General features: G+C 45.3%; 1 protein-coding gene across 10 annotated transcripts in view; it reads right to left on the bottom strand.

The window, feature by feature from the left end:
• Positions 1-16,447, bottom strand: part of ABLIM1 (actin binding LIM protein 1) — a 254,075-nt gene that overhangs the window by 84,883 nt on the left and 152,745 nt on the right. For all 10 annotated transcript variants that reach the window (XM_039871135.1, XM_039871143.1, XM_039871139.1 and 7 more), the window contains 2 exons: positions 7,296-7,422; positions 5,808-5,901 (listed from right to left, as the gene is read on the bottom strand). In XM_039871135.1, coding sequence (XP_039727069.1) covers positions 5,808-5,901; positions 7,296-7,422 — 221 coding nt within the window. The remainder of the gene's footprint in view (positions 1-5,807; positions 5,902-7,295; positions 7,423-16,447) is intronic.

Here is a 16,447-nt window from a genome sequence, read left to right as displayed (position 1 = left end):
CACCGCACAGAGATGTGTGCCACCAGCCTTTCTGGAAAGATAAGAAGGTTAATATCCTGGGTGTGGTGACAGAGGAAGAAGGGGCAAGGGAAAGCCTGTGAGACCCCAGCAAGAAAACTGGAGCCCCACCTTCCTCCTCTGTCAGAGTCCAGACAGTACGACTTGCCTGTGTCTCACGAGGAGCTTCCAGTGTGTGGTCTGGCAGGTGCCTGCTCAGGGAGGCACCATCTGCAGAGGCAGCGGAGCTCCCTGGGGAGCCAGTGGATGAGAACATTGGTCTTGAAGGAATCAGTGGAGTACTGAGTAAACATGGAGCCCCTGAGGGGAAGGGAATTGTGCAAGAACAGAGAGACTAAGAGGAGTCCACCCTTGGTCTGCTGACAGAACAGCCCACGACTGGGGGAGGGGACATGGGACGAGACTTTTTCCTTTTCCTTCAAAAGTCTGTTTCCAGTTTGACATTTACTTTGTTGTTGTTGTTGTTCTGTGCTGCCTTCATTTTGGAACTATTTTGTTGCTGTTTTCTTTCTTTGTGAGGTTGGCAGGTAATAACCTGAACCTAGGAAAGTAAGTTCGATGTAGGCAGAGATCTCCTAGGACCATCCACAAGAGATGGAAGGAAATTATATCCAAGGGATGCCACCTGACGTGTGCTGACTTCTGGGACCTGAGTCTGACATCTCACGAGCTTCCTGTCCCACTAGCTGCTAAGGCAGAAGAGAAAGAGAGGGAGAGTAGTAAGGGAGGAGGAAGGTCGCTTCAGAGAAGAGTTTAGACGTGGAGATGGAGACAAAAGGTTATAGGCAAACTCCAGTATTTCATGCTAATTTGCTCCTGAACTTCTTAATTAGGAGGCAGGTTGTAAACATCTTCAGAACACTCCTGAATTTACAAGTTAATTAGCATAAGCTTTTAGAGATGTGCCGTTTATAGTAAGATCTCTCTAAAAAGAGAATCTTGTCAAAAACAAAACCGAAAGCAAGCTAAGGATAAATAAAGCTTCAGTTTGAGTGTATGCTATATGCTGAGTGTTACGGGCCAGTTTCCAGAAAAATCTCTCAAGAAAGAATTGCTGGCTCTGATCCCTTAGATCTAAGACATGAGAATTACGGAATTCAGATCCTTGGAGACAAAGAAACTTGTCAAGTGGCCCATTGCCTGGAAATACACACACACACACACACACACACACACACATGTCAATACATACACGTATGTGTATGTATGTATGTATACATACACACACATATATATACATACATATATATATATATATATATTTTTTTTTAGTGCTTGTATTTAAGGAAAAACTGAGGCTCAAAGAAGTTGAGAGCGTTGCCTAAGGTCGCCCAGCTAGATTCCCTGATTCTCTGTCACCTGGAGCCCTTTCCATTAAAACACAAGAGAGCTCTCCTCCCCACCCCTTCAAGCCAATGTGATAGGTAGAGTTTATGACTATCAAGGAATAACAGAGGGAAATAGAAATTTTAGATCAGGATAGATAGAGTTTCAGAGGTTACATGCCACTCCTTCCACCTATAAAATGAAGCTAGTCTCAAAGAGGCTGAATGACCTGCCCAAAATCACTCAGGAATTAGTGACATAGCTGAGCCTGGAGCTTCTTGATCATTGCCCAGTGACCTTTCTCCTTCTCAAAGCTCTCAGGTTTCTGGTGGTATTTTAGGTGAAGCCACACCCAGAGAAACAACCTTAGGGCACTTCCAATGCTTAGTTAGGTGAAAACCACACTGGAGCTTCTGCCCTCTCTTGGATGATACTCATGTAAGTTATTAGATTTACTGGAGTAGGTTGAATGGTGGGCCCCCAAAAGATGTGTCCACATCGAAGCTCTGGAACCTGTGAATGTTTAGAAAAAGTGTCTTTGTAGATGTGATTAATCTAATGATTGACATGCGATCACCATGGAAGATATGGGTGGGCCCTAAATCCAATGATAAGTGTCCTCAGAGAAAGGCAGAGGGGGCGTTGACAGAGAGAGAAGAGAGCCACGGAAGAGAAGGCCACGTGAAGATGGAGGCAGAAATTAGGCTTATGCTGCCACAGCCACTGGAAGCTGGAAGAGATAAGGAAGCATTCTCCTTTAGAGCCTTCGGAGAGAGCGTGGCCCTGGCCATGTACTTCTGGCCTCCAGAACTGTGAAAGAGTAAATTTCTGTTGTTTAAGGCCACCACTGTTATGTCACAGAAAACTAATGCCTTTACAATCTCTATGGATAAAATCGATCAGGAAAAAAACAAAAAACAAAAAAACCCAAGAATCACAGAATAAACAAAATGTGGTATATCTATAAAATGGAATATTATTCAGCCATAAAAAAGGTGATTCTGATACGTGCTACAACATGGATGAACTTTGAGGAAGTTATGCTAAAACGGTCGAGTCACAAAAAACAAATAGTGTATGATTCCACTTATATGAGACACTTAAAGTAGTCAAATTTATAGAGACAGAAATTCATAGGTCACTGCCAGGGGCTGGGGGAAGAGAGGAATGGGGAGTTATTATTTAATGAGCACAGAGTTTCAGTTTTATAAGATTAAAGAGTCATGGAGATGTTGGTGGTGATGGTTGTACAATATTATGAACGTATTTAATACACTGAACTATAAATTTAAAATGGCTAAAACGGTACATTTTATGTTATGTGTATTTTACCATGATAACAAAATTTGGGGGGAAAAAAACAAAAAAGAATTGCAATATTTATAATAAATCTGTAACCATCACGTTTCGCCAGCGGGGTCAGGGAATGAGAGGCAGAGAGGAAGAAGGCACAGGGTGTGGAGCCCAGGCCTGAGCGACTGGTTACCAGGCCAGGCGGACATGCCAGAGCGCTATCCACGCGGGACATGGTCCTAGACCACACGGCCATCTGGGGAGGTCAGCACCCCCACGGGGTGGAGCTTGAGTCTACCTGGAACCTTGGTGCAAAATGAAGTCCCAGAAGTCCCAGCTCTGAAGGCAGCATGTGGAAAGCGTCCAAGCCTTCGACCTTACAGACAGCCCTCAGTGAAACCCGAAGTCAACCTGGTGTGGGCCTTTGCGGCCACAGCAGACGCTGAAATGCTTGGGCCTCTGTGAGGAAGCAGATGCTTCTTCAAAATGGCGTGTTCTTGGGTCTAGTTTTACTTTAGCCATTCCTTCCCACAGCTGTTGAACTAAATCTGAAGGTAATCAGCACCCTTGTCCCAGCCCTCTGTCTCCCTAACTCATTTTGGGGAACAGGATTCCATATGTGGACAGATGAGACAGCTGTTTTGATTGTGCCTTCCTCAAATGTGGCTGCCTCAAACCTGGGGACTGTGTTCAGTATCTTCCCCCGTCTCTTCCTACAGCCAGACATCTGGGAAATGGTTCTAGAGTTTTATTATTATTGTTTGGAAATGAAAATTCCCAATTGCTCCCAAGTCGACAGGTTTATTTCCGTCCTGTGTAGCAGATCGAACTTGGGAATGCGGTCAGACCCCCCACCGGGCTCCTCCTGAGAGGACTGCTCTGTGGAGCGACAGGGGACACATTCAGGGGACAGGCAGGGCAGCACCTGCCACCGCGTTTCGAGTCCTGTGATATGACTGCTGTGTGTGGATGGCTCACATCCACTTTCTCCGATAGCTTTTCTGGGGATGTGCTTCATCCTGGGCCAAAAACTCAGCCTTCATATGTCCTTGGGCTGACAATGAAAGCTTTATTGGAAGGCCACTAAAACTCCTCCTCCTACATTAATGGGGTGTGTGGAGGCTGGATGTCCATTGAAGCCATGGCCACCACTGTTTTGTGTCCAGAGTTGTGCAGTCGTCTCTCCTGGCCGCCTGTCTCCACCTCGCTCCTTTTCCATCCATTAAAAATTGTTTTTGTGTGTGTGAAATTCACACAACATAAAATTAGCCATTTTAAAGTGAACAATTTTTTGGCATTAGGGCTTTCGCAATGTTGTGCATCCATCAACCTCCATCTAGCTCCAAAACATTTCGTCAGCCCAACTGGCTACTAGTAAGTGGTTGCTCCCCATTCCCCGCTTTCCCCAACTCCAGGCAACCGCCAATCTACTTCCTGTCTCTGGATTTACCTATTCTGGATATTTCATCTAAATGGGAGCATACCGTATGTGGCCTTTTGAGACTGGCTTCTACTTAGCATGATGTTTTTAAGGTTCATCCATGTTGTCGCATGTGCCAGAATCCCTTCCTTTTAAAAGCTGAACGATATCGCATTGTTTGAATACACATTTTGTTCATCCATTCATCTGTGGAAGCTGGGGTGTCTAGAGCTGCTAAGAACGTGGGTGTACCCGAATTTGAGTACTCCCGCCCATTCTGATCCAATCCAATCGCGTGACGCTCCAGCTACAATCACTTCGATGGCTTCCCACCACTCTCTGGATAAAACCCGAACTCCTGAACGTGACTTTCGAGGTCCCCATGCTCTGGCCCCTGCCCACTCCTCCGGCATCATCTCTCACAACTGTACTCCTGACTTTTTGTTTCTTGCACGTGCTGCGCTAGCCTTCGCCTGAGCCTCTGTCCATGCTGCTCCCCCTCCCTGGAACACCTGTCCCCTGGGTAAGGACAACTCTCACTTCCTTATCTCCTGAATGCAGTCAGCTGTGCTAGGTCCCAGCACGGAGCCCAGACTGGCCATCTGTGCTTTACGGCCAGGAAGGCCTCGCAGCTCCGGTTGTGAGGCGAGGATGGCGATGCTGGAAGCTGCCCTCGGGGGCCTCTGGGGTTTATGTCCTGTGTCTCTGAAACACGCCCTGCCAGAAAGCTTGCACGTGGTTACATGGATCAAGTGCCCTGGTGTCTGTCGAGGTGACGTGACGAGCTGCAGGACCAGTCAGTCACATTGCCGACTGCGGGGTGTCCTGAGTCACCTCCTGTCAGTACATTCTCCACCCTGAAATGTGGGCCGGCTGTGAGGCAATCTATACTTTTGCCGTCAGAGTTGGTGAACGCCCCACAGGCCCGTGAGAAGTGGGGCGGTGACTCCCTCTGAACTCTGGCTCTGTAGCTCCACGGGCGGCCTCTCCTCTCGTTCAGGAGGAGCCGGGCTCAGCCCGGAGGCCGAAGCAGGCAAGGCCACTGCTGAGCAGGCAGGAAGCAAGCTCCTGGAGTGAGGCAGTCACACCTAAATGTGACAGGCATCAGCTCGGCCTGGGCCGCAGGGTGTTCTGGGTCACACAGGATGTGGATTTGAAGGGTGGAGGAGGCTACGCCTTCACCTTTCATCCCCCCTTTCTTAGTTTCGGTTCTGAAGCTCTGCTCCCCGAGTCCGTACACTCTCACATGTGCACGAGAGAGCACGCACGTTGTGCACACTTCATGTGTACCCGCACACACGTGCCCTCCCACACACACACGCACGAGTGCTCATGTACACACATGCATGCAGAGTCCACACGCAGACACACATATGAGCATATCCGCACGAATACACGCGTAGAGGTGTGGCTCTAATGTGCTCTTCACGTCCTCGCTCCTGACTTCCAAAAATAAAAATCGTCTAATATAACCCTCCCTTCCGCATAATTCCCTAGAGCCCCTGGATCGTTCTTTCCTTTCCCTTCCAATTCTCCATCATTCCAATTTCCACGTGAACATTTAGTGGAAACCGCCTGTGAAGATACTACAACATGTTTCAATCTCTAAGAGCTTAGTCATCTGCAACTACTTTCTTTCCCCCATAGATGAGAAAAACATGGAAAAAATGGCAAAAGAGACTCTCGTGTGTTTCGGAGGGCCTCTGGCAAAAACGATGGTGGCTCTGAGGGGAGCTTGTCTGTCACTTACCTCCAGGACTTTCCCTGTGATAAACTGGTGACAGGCTTCACATTTCACCCCAAAAAGCGCCTGGTAGTCCTTTTCACAATACGGGGCACCGTCCCTACAAGACAAAAGAGCGTTTGGCTCCTGAGAGGCGGCCCAGGAAGGGGGAGACACCGAAACCACGTTTCCAGCCCTCCTCCACATGGCAGTAGAACATTTGTCTCTCCCACCCAGCTTTCATATGCCTGGAGATCTGGTCGGACATGATCAAAATCCACAAAACCAAAGGAGCCAGAGAGAGAGCGCTGTGGGTCTCCTGGCCACACAGAAGTAACAGCCAAATCGCCACGCGACCACTGCGGGTCCCTTGGTTGTCTCAGACCTAACTAGAAAATACCTAGCATCATTCTCTCACCACCAGGCTGGTTGGGCTTCAGACGTGGTCTCAGCATTCATCTTCCTCCAAGGAGGCCCAAAGGCCGCCTTGTCCCTACCACCCCCTTGCGCTCACAGGCCAGAGCCTCAGCCTTCGGGAGGCCCGAGGGGCCCCGGGCCTTCTCACTTGGCCTCTTCGGCCTCCTTCATGCACCTCACTGCACAGTGAGAACATCGTTGCGTGCCATGGATGGACAAGTTACAAAGCACCACTCCCTGCAGCCCAGTTACCTGCTACCGCGCAGCCTTCGGCGCCAGTTTGAAAGCTGGGCATGTCTGTCTTCTGACTTTCGCTGTGCTTCAGAGTCCCCTGTGGAGTTTTTCCCTTTCTAATACAACCATTTCAGCTTCACCCTCAACCTACGGAATTGGATTTCTAGAAGGTGGGGCCCAAGCTACTTTGTTTGTTTCTTTTGCTATATTCTTAAGTTAAATTCATTTACTATTTTTGAATAGGTGATTTATTCACCTGGTTGGAGAACACTTTCTAATGCACAAAAAGGTACGTATGGGAAATTCTTCCATATTGCCACTGGACATCCCCTTAACTCAAAAGGTAACCATTGTAACTAGTTTCTCCAGGCTACATAAAAACAAAACAAAAATAGCTGGATTTCATTTACTCTGGTTATCGCCCACCCCAGCATCTGACTCAAACAAGAACCCGCCCCCGGGGGGCTGTTTTATGCTTCGGTCCTCACAGCCTCAGTGGCTAGGACCCTGTGTGTGTTTTGGGGTGTCTGCAAATATGTTGAAAACCTGGAAGGTTTACCAGTTCCAAATAGAGAAAAAAAAAAATTAGTGAAGGTAAAAGAACTAGATGCTTCATTGGTTACAACGGATAGTATAACATTATGTCAGCTTTATTCACTGTGAAATTAGGCAATGATTAACATTTCATTAAATTTATAATAGGCAAACTATGGCAAACACAGAGGAAAATTCTTTGTAAGAGTTTCACAGTAAAAGTTTATATTGATTGTGGGATGTGAATGCCCTTTGTTATGTCCGATGGGTTGGGGTGGGACCCCCAAACCAGGGCCTACAGGGGGCCCACCAGGCCCCAGCCTCACTTACTTGCTGATGTACTCCCCAGTGAGGACCTTCCCACAGGACTTGCACTTAAAGCATCCCAAGTGCCACTGCTTTTCCAGAGCCAGCAATGCTTGCCCGTTCTTGATATCTCTTCCGCAACCGGCACAATCTGGAAAAAAAGCAGCAGCCAGCAGTTACTCCACGTCTGTTTTGTTAAATGCCAGCGTTCAGGCCAGCTCTGAAGCCCAGTGCTCAGTGAATATCTATGTGAGGTTCATTTCACCCCGCTTTCTTCCCTGCACAAGACCTTTCCCAGCCGTCTCGCAGGCCCCATCCTCACAAGGCATGGAGACTTCGTGAACCGCAGTGGGTCCAGGGGGATAGACGTCCTTCATCCGTTTATTTCCTTAGGGGTTACTTAAATACCCCCTGAGCTCCAGCTGGCCCAGGGGATATTTAATTATCATATCTTGGTTGTGATTTTCAGAACCTTTATTAATTAAGGACACATGCGAGTGGCGAAGTCCCTCGGGCTGGATGCCTCGCTTGACACTATATACATAAGACTTGGAATGCTGCCCATAGATCTCATTTTTTTGTCAACGGGACTCTACTTCCTTATCATCCTAAAGCAGACTTTTGAAGATTTGTCATCATCAATTAAATGGCTCTTAGTTCCTTAGGTTTAAATTCTCCTTGGCAGACGCCTATGAAACACGTAAAGGAGAAAGTGCTTCCTCCTAGTAAAGAATGTGGGCCTCGGAATGAGGTGGTTTGGAGCCCCAGGTCAACTCCTTGTTGGCCAGCCACGCGCCCCAGGCTGGTTTTCCCCCTCTCTAAGCCTTGTTTTCCTCATATGGAAGCTGGGATGTTATTAGTGCCTGTCTCAAGCCTCCGATGAGGATTCAACGAAATAATGAGTTTAGTACAGTCGATGGCACGTAGGAAGTCACTTTATAAACATTTGCTATTATTACAATTGCCATTATTATTCTGAGTATTAAGTACTTCATTTTTAGGGAAGTTGAGTCTTTAGAGGAATCCAGAAGAATGTAAATTGGTGCAACCTTTTTACAAGCAACTTAAACATCTACAGACATTTAAAACCAATGTACCAGTGAAAGGACGTGCTGCTGGCAGGCTGGCCAGGATGTCCCCAGATGGTCATCAAAAGCACTCACGGAATAAAGCAATGTCCAGACACGGCCGCTTGGCTGGTTTTAACCACAGAATGGTTAAAGCCCCTCTTCTGACTGCATTGTCATGGCTGCTCCTTTACTAACGACACTTCTAGCCCAGCTTTAATTCTCTCCTCCTAGAAAAACTTATTAAGATGCCCAGTCACTGACCTGCTGCTGTTGCCTGACTAAACCCAACACAGAACTGCCTCCCCACCCCCACCCCTCCCTTGAATCCTGCTGAAATCACCCAGCACAAGCCCAACCCTATAAAAGTTCCTCCAGGCACCACCCAGAGATAACCCACAATGCCTCTGGTTGTCTCTCTGGCTGCCATTTGTTAAGTCAACTTGACTTTTATTTTTGTAACTGTAGATGCGTTTGTGGTGAGTTCTGGTCAGTGGGTATTAATGTACCTTTAGACCCAGCAATTTCATGTCTAAGATTTTGTATGACAAATAAATTTGCAAAAGAGAGAGTGTGTGTGTCCCCTGAATACATATGCATTCTCTGTAGCATTTTTTTTTGTTGTTGCAACGACATTGAAAACAGCCAGTATGGACGTTAATGAGAGACCAGTAGTCATAGCATAGTCAATAATGGAACGGTATGTGCTGTTAAAAAGAATGAGGTAGATTTGCATGTGGACATGGAAAGATGTTCAAAACAGAGTAGTAAGAAAAGCAAGCTGTAGGGTGGTATGCACGGCATAAGCTCATTAATAGAAAAGCAGTAAAAAAATAAAGTATGTGTGTTTGTGCACATACTTGCATAGAACATTCCTTTAAGAACAACCTAAAAACTCTTAAGACACTTCTCTCTATGAAAGAGGACTTTACCTTTTAGCTTACATCCTGTGTTGTTTAAATTTTTGTTTTGCTGTGAGAATGTAAAAAAACAATGAGTAAATATTTATAAAGTTAGAAACATATCTGCTATATGTTATAAATATTGCAGATCAGAATTTCTTTAAGTATAGCCCATTATAAGGTGAGTGTGTATCATACGGTCACAAAGCATTACATATATTTTTTAAAAAGCTGGGGCTTATATGTATGCCACCATCTCATCAAAAATCTTAAAAAGGGGATCTCACATCTAGTAGTTTACTATAAAGATAAAAATGGAAGGCCATAATGTTTGTATGTATATAAGATGAGTTGACAGTTTTAATCCAAGTTGAACTCAAATTTTTCTTTATTATTCTGATTAGATCATGCCCACTAGGTGGCAGTACAGATTTAAAATAAAGAAACTGCTGATTGGTAGAACTTTTTTAAGTAGAAAATAAACTTTTGAGATGGCTTTTCAATTCTACAACTGAAGCCAGTTGGGGTCAGAGAAACTGGCCTAGCGGTTCAAGGTCACCCCCTGCACAGACGTGAGGTCGAGGGAGATGGCAGGCACGTGGGCAGTGAGAACATGGGCTTTGGCATTAGGAAGACTTGGACACTAACTCGGGCAAGTTACTGTCTCTGGACCCTGACTTCTTCATCTTTGAAATGCTGACCTACTTCCTAGGTTGCTATGAGGGAGAGGAGAGACCCTGCCTCGTGCTTTCTAAAGCAATCAGAACACTTGGCACGTGTTGGGCGTTCATGGTGGTTCCCCTTTTACTTGGAAGGGGCAGAGCTGGGGCTAAATATCAGGTTCCTTGACTCTAAGCCTCGCTCTCCTTACAAGCACATGGATGTCCAGATATTCCAGAGCTCCAAAAGCAGCTGAGACACAATCCAAGAGCAATAACAACCTCATTGATCAGTCTGCACTGAGGGCTTCAACGAACCAGGCACCATGTGGTTATAGATGTGGGACCATTTATTCTTCACGGTCATTTAGTCAAAGTGCCTTATAGTCCGGAGGCCTATGACTCACAGGTGGTGTCCTTTACTTCTCTGATCCTCCACACCCTGCAGTGTCCAATGGAGGGCAGACGTTCTGCAACTGATTTTGATAATGGTTTATACAGAAGCATTCACCAAAGGCTGAATGCCTGGAGCCGACCAGCTGGTAAGGCTGGGCTGGAAGAAGAGGCTGGGGATGAGCCTCTGCTTCCCAAACCTCAGGACATAAATCAAGCAAGTCAACAAAGACTACCCCTTAGCAAGTACAATACTGGCCCACATCAGCTGATGTAAAGTATTCCGGGATATTCCACAGAGGCTACCCATCCATTTCTCTCTGAACAAAACCATATTCTCCATTTAAGCCTGATGTCCTGCTGGGCAAAGTGGAAAAAGATGCAGAGACGAAAAAGATTTGTGTTGGATTGTTCGCTCCTTCCGTGCTTTCCAACTAAGCTCCTTTATAAAGAACAACATGTCCTACTCTCTATCTTCATGTTTTTCAGCTGTTGAGAAAATTGTTTCCACATCACAGAAGCAGCTGCTGATAAATATAGAAAGCTGGTGATTGGCACCGGAATTATTGCCAAAGTCAGAAATAGGTGAATATGGAGCAGCGTCAAAGAAATCAAACCCCCTAGCGACTAGCCAGTATTCTATCAAGGGCAAACAATCTCCGAATGTGAAAAAGAAAAGCGACAACAAACATAAACACTCCGCCCCCACCTTTTCATTCTCCACACCAGCAGCCAATAGGAAAGCAGGGATTCAGCTACTCACGTCCAAGTTAAACCAACAACCAAATACACACTTGGTTTTCATATTTATATCATTTTGTTCAAAGACAATAAATATTCCTGAGAATAGGGATCCTGCCTATTTCCTCTAATATATCTTTTTTTTTTTTTTTTTTTTTTGGCATAGGGCCATGGACACCTGGGCTTCAAAAGTATTTAAGCTGAAGAAAGTGACAAATGGCTCTCAGGAAGGAAACCGGTGTTCCCAAGCTAAGAAAGATGTCGTCACTTGGGGAGCACTAAGATCCTGTCAGCCTGAATATCTACGTTCTCCTTGAGAACCATTTCTGTCTTTCTAGAATTTCCCATTTGGGAAGAGTATGGGCCAAAAAGATGTCTCATTCTGCGAAGATGCCTTTCTGGGGAAGAAGGCTGAGGACCTGGAGCTCTGGGAAAGGGAACTGCGGTTGCTGAATCCCCACGCGTCCCCACCTTCCTGGGCCTGCATGCTGCAGACATGCCTGGAACCAGGAACGGAGGTGGACACCGCCATTCAGACCAGCTGCCCAGGTGGCATCAAAGCTTTCAGAAAATGGAATGGGACTTTTCCTAGTGTCTTGAAATAGCCTTGCTGGACTTACTAAACTACAAGAGAATCCACCTGATGACTCTCAACCCCTATTACCCGCTTACCTCTGAAATCAGAAATTCGAAAAGGCATGGAAGAGAGTCGTCAGGGAGCTGTCTACGCAGCAGGGGTGTGGTGGTGTTCCCCGCCTCCTGCTGTGAGAGGCATCGGAGGACCCTGAGAGAGGGGGAGGCTGGCCTCCGGCTCCCTCCCGAGATGTTTAGTGTGTGGGGACGCTCAGGCCCTAGTGCTGCCATGGGATCCAAGAGAAGTTTGATGTTAGATATTTGGGACAAATCAAGTGACATGTTCTGCAGAGTAGATGCATTCACAAACAAAAAGTTTGGAGCCTTTGACTCTGGAAGATTTGCAAGGCAGGAAGCTGCCGGAGTCCTCCTTGTCGACAGGCTAAGACACGTGAGAGTGGCATGCACCTGTTCGGATGCACCTGTGTCCTCTGGCTCGTACCCATGCCCAAGCATCTTGAATGAACCCACCTGAGAAAGCTGCCTGCCAAGGGTGGGGGGCTTCGTTAGTAAGAGGCTATAAGGAGACCACGAGGGAGCAGGACCCGCGGGTGGGAAGGCGGCAAGGGCCAATAAAACAGGTTAGCCCGAAACTGCTCACATTTGACAAAGAACTCAAGATGCGCCTCAGCCAATATTAGCTGAAAGAGAAGCATGACAATGCCAGAGTTATAACACCTTGTCCCTTCTACCTCTAATCCCCCTCCCACCAGCCCAGACCCCAAAAGAGACATGGGTAGGACAGGAAGGAGGTAAAGAAGGAGTAAGAGGCTGTGTCCTCTTCCTCACTGCGGGTCTCCCGTTTGGGCTGGGCCTGAGCTGGAAACAGGGTGCAGCGCTGAGATGAATGTGAGAATAAAGTTTTCAACTAGATCGGACTTTTTAAGAGCTGAAAGTGACCAGAAAGCTGCCTAAGATATTATTCAGGTGGGAAAGAGAGCTCTGATGGAGAATAATAATAAAAGTAGCAATAGGAAAAAACAAGGTTTTTCATTGTTTTGTCCCTTCTATACACTAATTGTACACTAATTCTGTATACTAATTGTGAGCGTACAACTCACAGTGATGAAAGGCTTTGGAGGCAGAAAGGCCTGGAGTCAAATTCTAGCTCTGACACTGAATCGGAGCATCTCGGGTGAGCTATGGGGCTTTGGTTTCTCCGTCTGTGAAAGGTGCAGGCTAACAGCACCCACCTTCCGGGCCTGCTGTGAGGTTTGGAGGGAACGTGCGTGATCACTGAGCGGGGTGACAGGCTCACGGTAGACACTCAGTGTGCGTTGTTCTCGCAGTTGTAATAATCTCATAAAACGTACATTTCCTCTTCCCCTTCACAAATAACTACAGTTCACTGTCAGCCTCTGCGGAAGGCATTTTGTTTCTCTGGTCCCATCATCATCATCATATTAACATTATTATTATTAGTGGTATTCAGCTTTTTTAACTTTTAGAAGGTCTTGCACTTCTGTTATCTCAGTCCACTCTTAGGGCTTTCTGGAAGGTCGGTGATTATTCACATTTTACAGATCATAGAACATTTGAGGGCCAGAGGGACCTGGAAGACCATCTGACATAAAGACTTCATTTTACACTCAGGAAGCTAAGACCCAGGGTGGGTCCTGGCCTTGCACAGGGCCACACAGCTAAACAATGTCCAGTTAACTGCAGAGGGAGAACCTTCTGTTCTCGGAGGTGCACGAACCCAGGCCTCTACAGCTTACCAGGCTTCTCTGGGTTTAAACCTCTAATCGTGGGTTTGTTCCCCTGGTCATTGTCTCTTCTGCTGTCAGTGGACAAAAACAGCCATGCTGGAACTTGAGCATGAGGTTCACTTGAGGGGAAAGACTGTATAAATACAGATTTGTAGTGAAAATAATACAAATCATAAAAGGGACCACAGGATTTACTAATTTAAATGACGTTTCCCGAGACACTGAGGTGTTATAAAATGTCCACAAGGATCTTCAGTCAGTTCAGGGCATTTCCTTCCTTTGCTGTAAAATTTTAATAACAAAGAAATAAAAAAAAAATCAAATTTCAGTATTGAAATTGTTGCCCATAGAAGTTCCAGGAAATCCAAGCTTTCCCTAAAATCCTTTTTCATAAATAATAAAAAAGAAACTCTATTTGTCACCAACAAAGATTAGCACATAAGTTCATGGCTATACACGTGGATGAAAAATAAATAGAAACAAAATCGTTTCAGATTTAGGTTGTTATTAATAGAAAGTGGAATAAGACTTTGGAGACCCTATAAAATATTCGAGTGGTGTCCTTTTAATAGACTGTTAACTAGAGGCGCTTTGTGCCTAGCTGGGACTCAATCTAGGGAGCGTCAAGGTAAACAAAAAACAAATTTAAGTTCCAGGGTTTGGCTAACTTGAGGTCTTGAATTTAATGACATTATATTTTGTCATTCAACTGTTCCTCAGGGCCGTGGATTTCCCATAATCTCGTGTGATAAAATGGAGGAGGTAGAATGCTTGAGAACAGCTGTTCTGTCCAAAAGAGAGAGGAAGAAGGGACAGAGAGCAGAGTGACCCGAATGTGGGTCGGATTCTGTTCGGTTAACAAGCTGCCTTCGACACAAGCCTTCAACACATGTCAGATCAGCCTCTGATGCACAGATTCCTTCATGGGAATAACTGCAGGCACATAACGGCTGCCCACTTCCTACAGGACAGATCTCTCCTGTCTGCTAGGGTGCCCATTCTTCCACAGGGTCTAAATGTTAGTTGGCACCTGTTGTCACACTTGAACTGACCTCATGCACCTATGTTACCAGCATGGCCTGCTTTTGTAGGACCTTCAGTTTGTAGCCCATGGATTAAAAAAACAAAACAAACAAACAAACAAACAAACAAAAAAAAAAAACAGACTCTCCCCAGGTTAATTTTTATAAGAGTTGGCCTAGAGGTTTAATATCTTTAAGGTATAAAGAATTTGAGTATTTGAAAACCTTTCCTTGACCAAAAAGGCACATCATTTCATAGTGATGAGAACGTTGATCTAACAAGTGGCTATTATTGAACGCTGACTTTGTTTCATCTTTGTCTGGCCTCTTCAATATTGCCAGGTTCCAAACCAGACATGCATGAGTTGACAAATTTTGACTGGTGACAGTCCATTTTCTTTTTTTAAAAAAAAGTTTAAACCAAGTCATTGTAATAAGTTCATGATTTTCTTTTTTATCATGTCATAGCTGACACCCAGGTATGGGGCCACAATAAGACAGGACAGCTATTATTTTTAAAAAGTAAACTTCTGAAATGCTATATGCTGCCATTAACTAAAAAAAAAGAGATATGACATCACAAGACAAATATTGGTGGGGGGTCCGGGGGTGGGCAGAACGTTCACGTAGGTGCAATGTATTTGCCCCTCTGTGGCAAAAGGGGTCTCGATGCTATAATTTACATCTCAAATTCACTAAAAATGGCCCAGAATTATTTTTAAAGGGTTATATGCTGCCTGAATATGTAACCTTGAACCAGACTTTCCATAACCACTCATGTCCCTGCTTAGGTCAGTTGCTCCCTTTGCTTGATGGCCACGATGGAAATATCGCAAGCCAGAGCAGCCTCTGACCTGCTATTTTAAGGAAGGTTCTTGTTGTCTTTGGAAGACAAATACTGCACAACAAACACGTTTTCATGGGCCATAATAGCGACAGATGACCAGCATTCATCTGACATCTGCTGAAGGCAGGCCTGGCAACAGCCATTTTCCAAGTTCTCTATAATTTAATATTTGGCAAAGAATCCTCTTTTCTCCTTTTAAAGACTATATTCTGTATACTTATGGAATTTCAGTTAGGTGTATATCCTTTACACTTGTAGAATTTCAATTACCTTGGTCATAATACTCATAAATATAGACCATTTATACGTTTGAAACTTCCCTGATCTCTAAACCAGTGCTCGCTGAATTCTGTAAAGAGTTTTAGGGATTCTCAAGGTCAAGATGCTCTGTCCTTTAATTGGTATTGGGTGTGTTTTTTTCCTGTATTCATGCCCAGGATCTGAATGGGAAGTTAGAAGGAGCCAGACTGCTTGCCTTTCCTCTCCCTTTATTGGCTATGAAGTGATTAAGCAGGAATCCCACGGCTAATGTTGCTGGGCCTGAAGGCGACCATCAAAGAAATGGACTTGGTACCAACCCAGACCTACACTCTCCAAATCGAGTCTGAGAATCCCTGCTAATTACCTTTGAAGGATGGTTCTGACTGCCCACAAACATGCTACAGCGCTCAGGACTGGACTCAGTAATTGATTCCGATGGGCCAATGGAGGCTGCATTTCTCGTGGCCTGCTCGGAACAGGGTGAATGACATGGGTGCCTTGTACAGTAAGGATGTCACATATCTGAAAGTATACGTTTGTGGAGCAGAACATATGCTTTAAAAAGAATACTGAAAACAGGTTAGGAGCCGAGAACTTTTGAGCTGAGAACTGCTCAAAGACAGTATCCACTGCCCTGAGAAAGAATCTCTTGAAGAGCTGTTCTTCCATTTCCGCAAACGACAAATAAAAATAATAATACACCTGTATTTACTGGGGAGTAATAGAGATGCTTGAATGGGAAATAAAAAATGTTAGCGTAAAACATGAATATTATTTTGTCATCAGCTCCAATTGTAGGTTTAAGATCATATCGAAGAGAACTCTGTGTGTGTGTGTGTGTGTGTGTGTGTGTGTGTGTGTTCACACGCACGTTTTCAGAACTATAACTAAAAGAAGAGGCTAAATGTGTGGACTCACCCATCATCCTAATAAGGACACTCA

This window comes from Pteropus medius, unplaced genomic scaffold (genome assembly GCF_902729225.1).
Source record: "Pteropus medius unplaced genomic scaffold, Ma_sr-lr_union100, whole genome shotgun sequence".
Taxonomy (NCBI): Eukaryota; Metazoa; Chordata; class Mammalia; order Chiroptera; family Pteropodidae; genus Pteropus; species Pteropus medius.
Note: the sequence above shows the minus strand (reverse complement) of the source record. Positions and strands in the feature narration are given on the sequence as shown.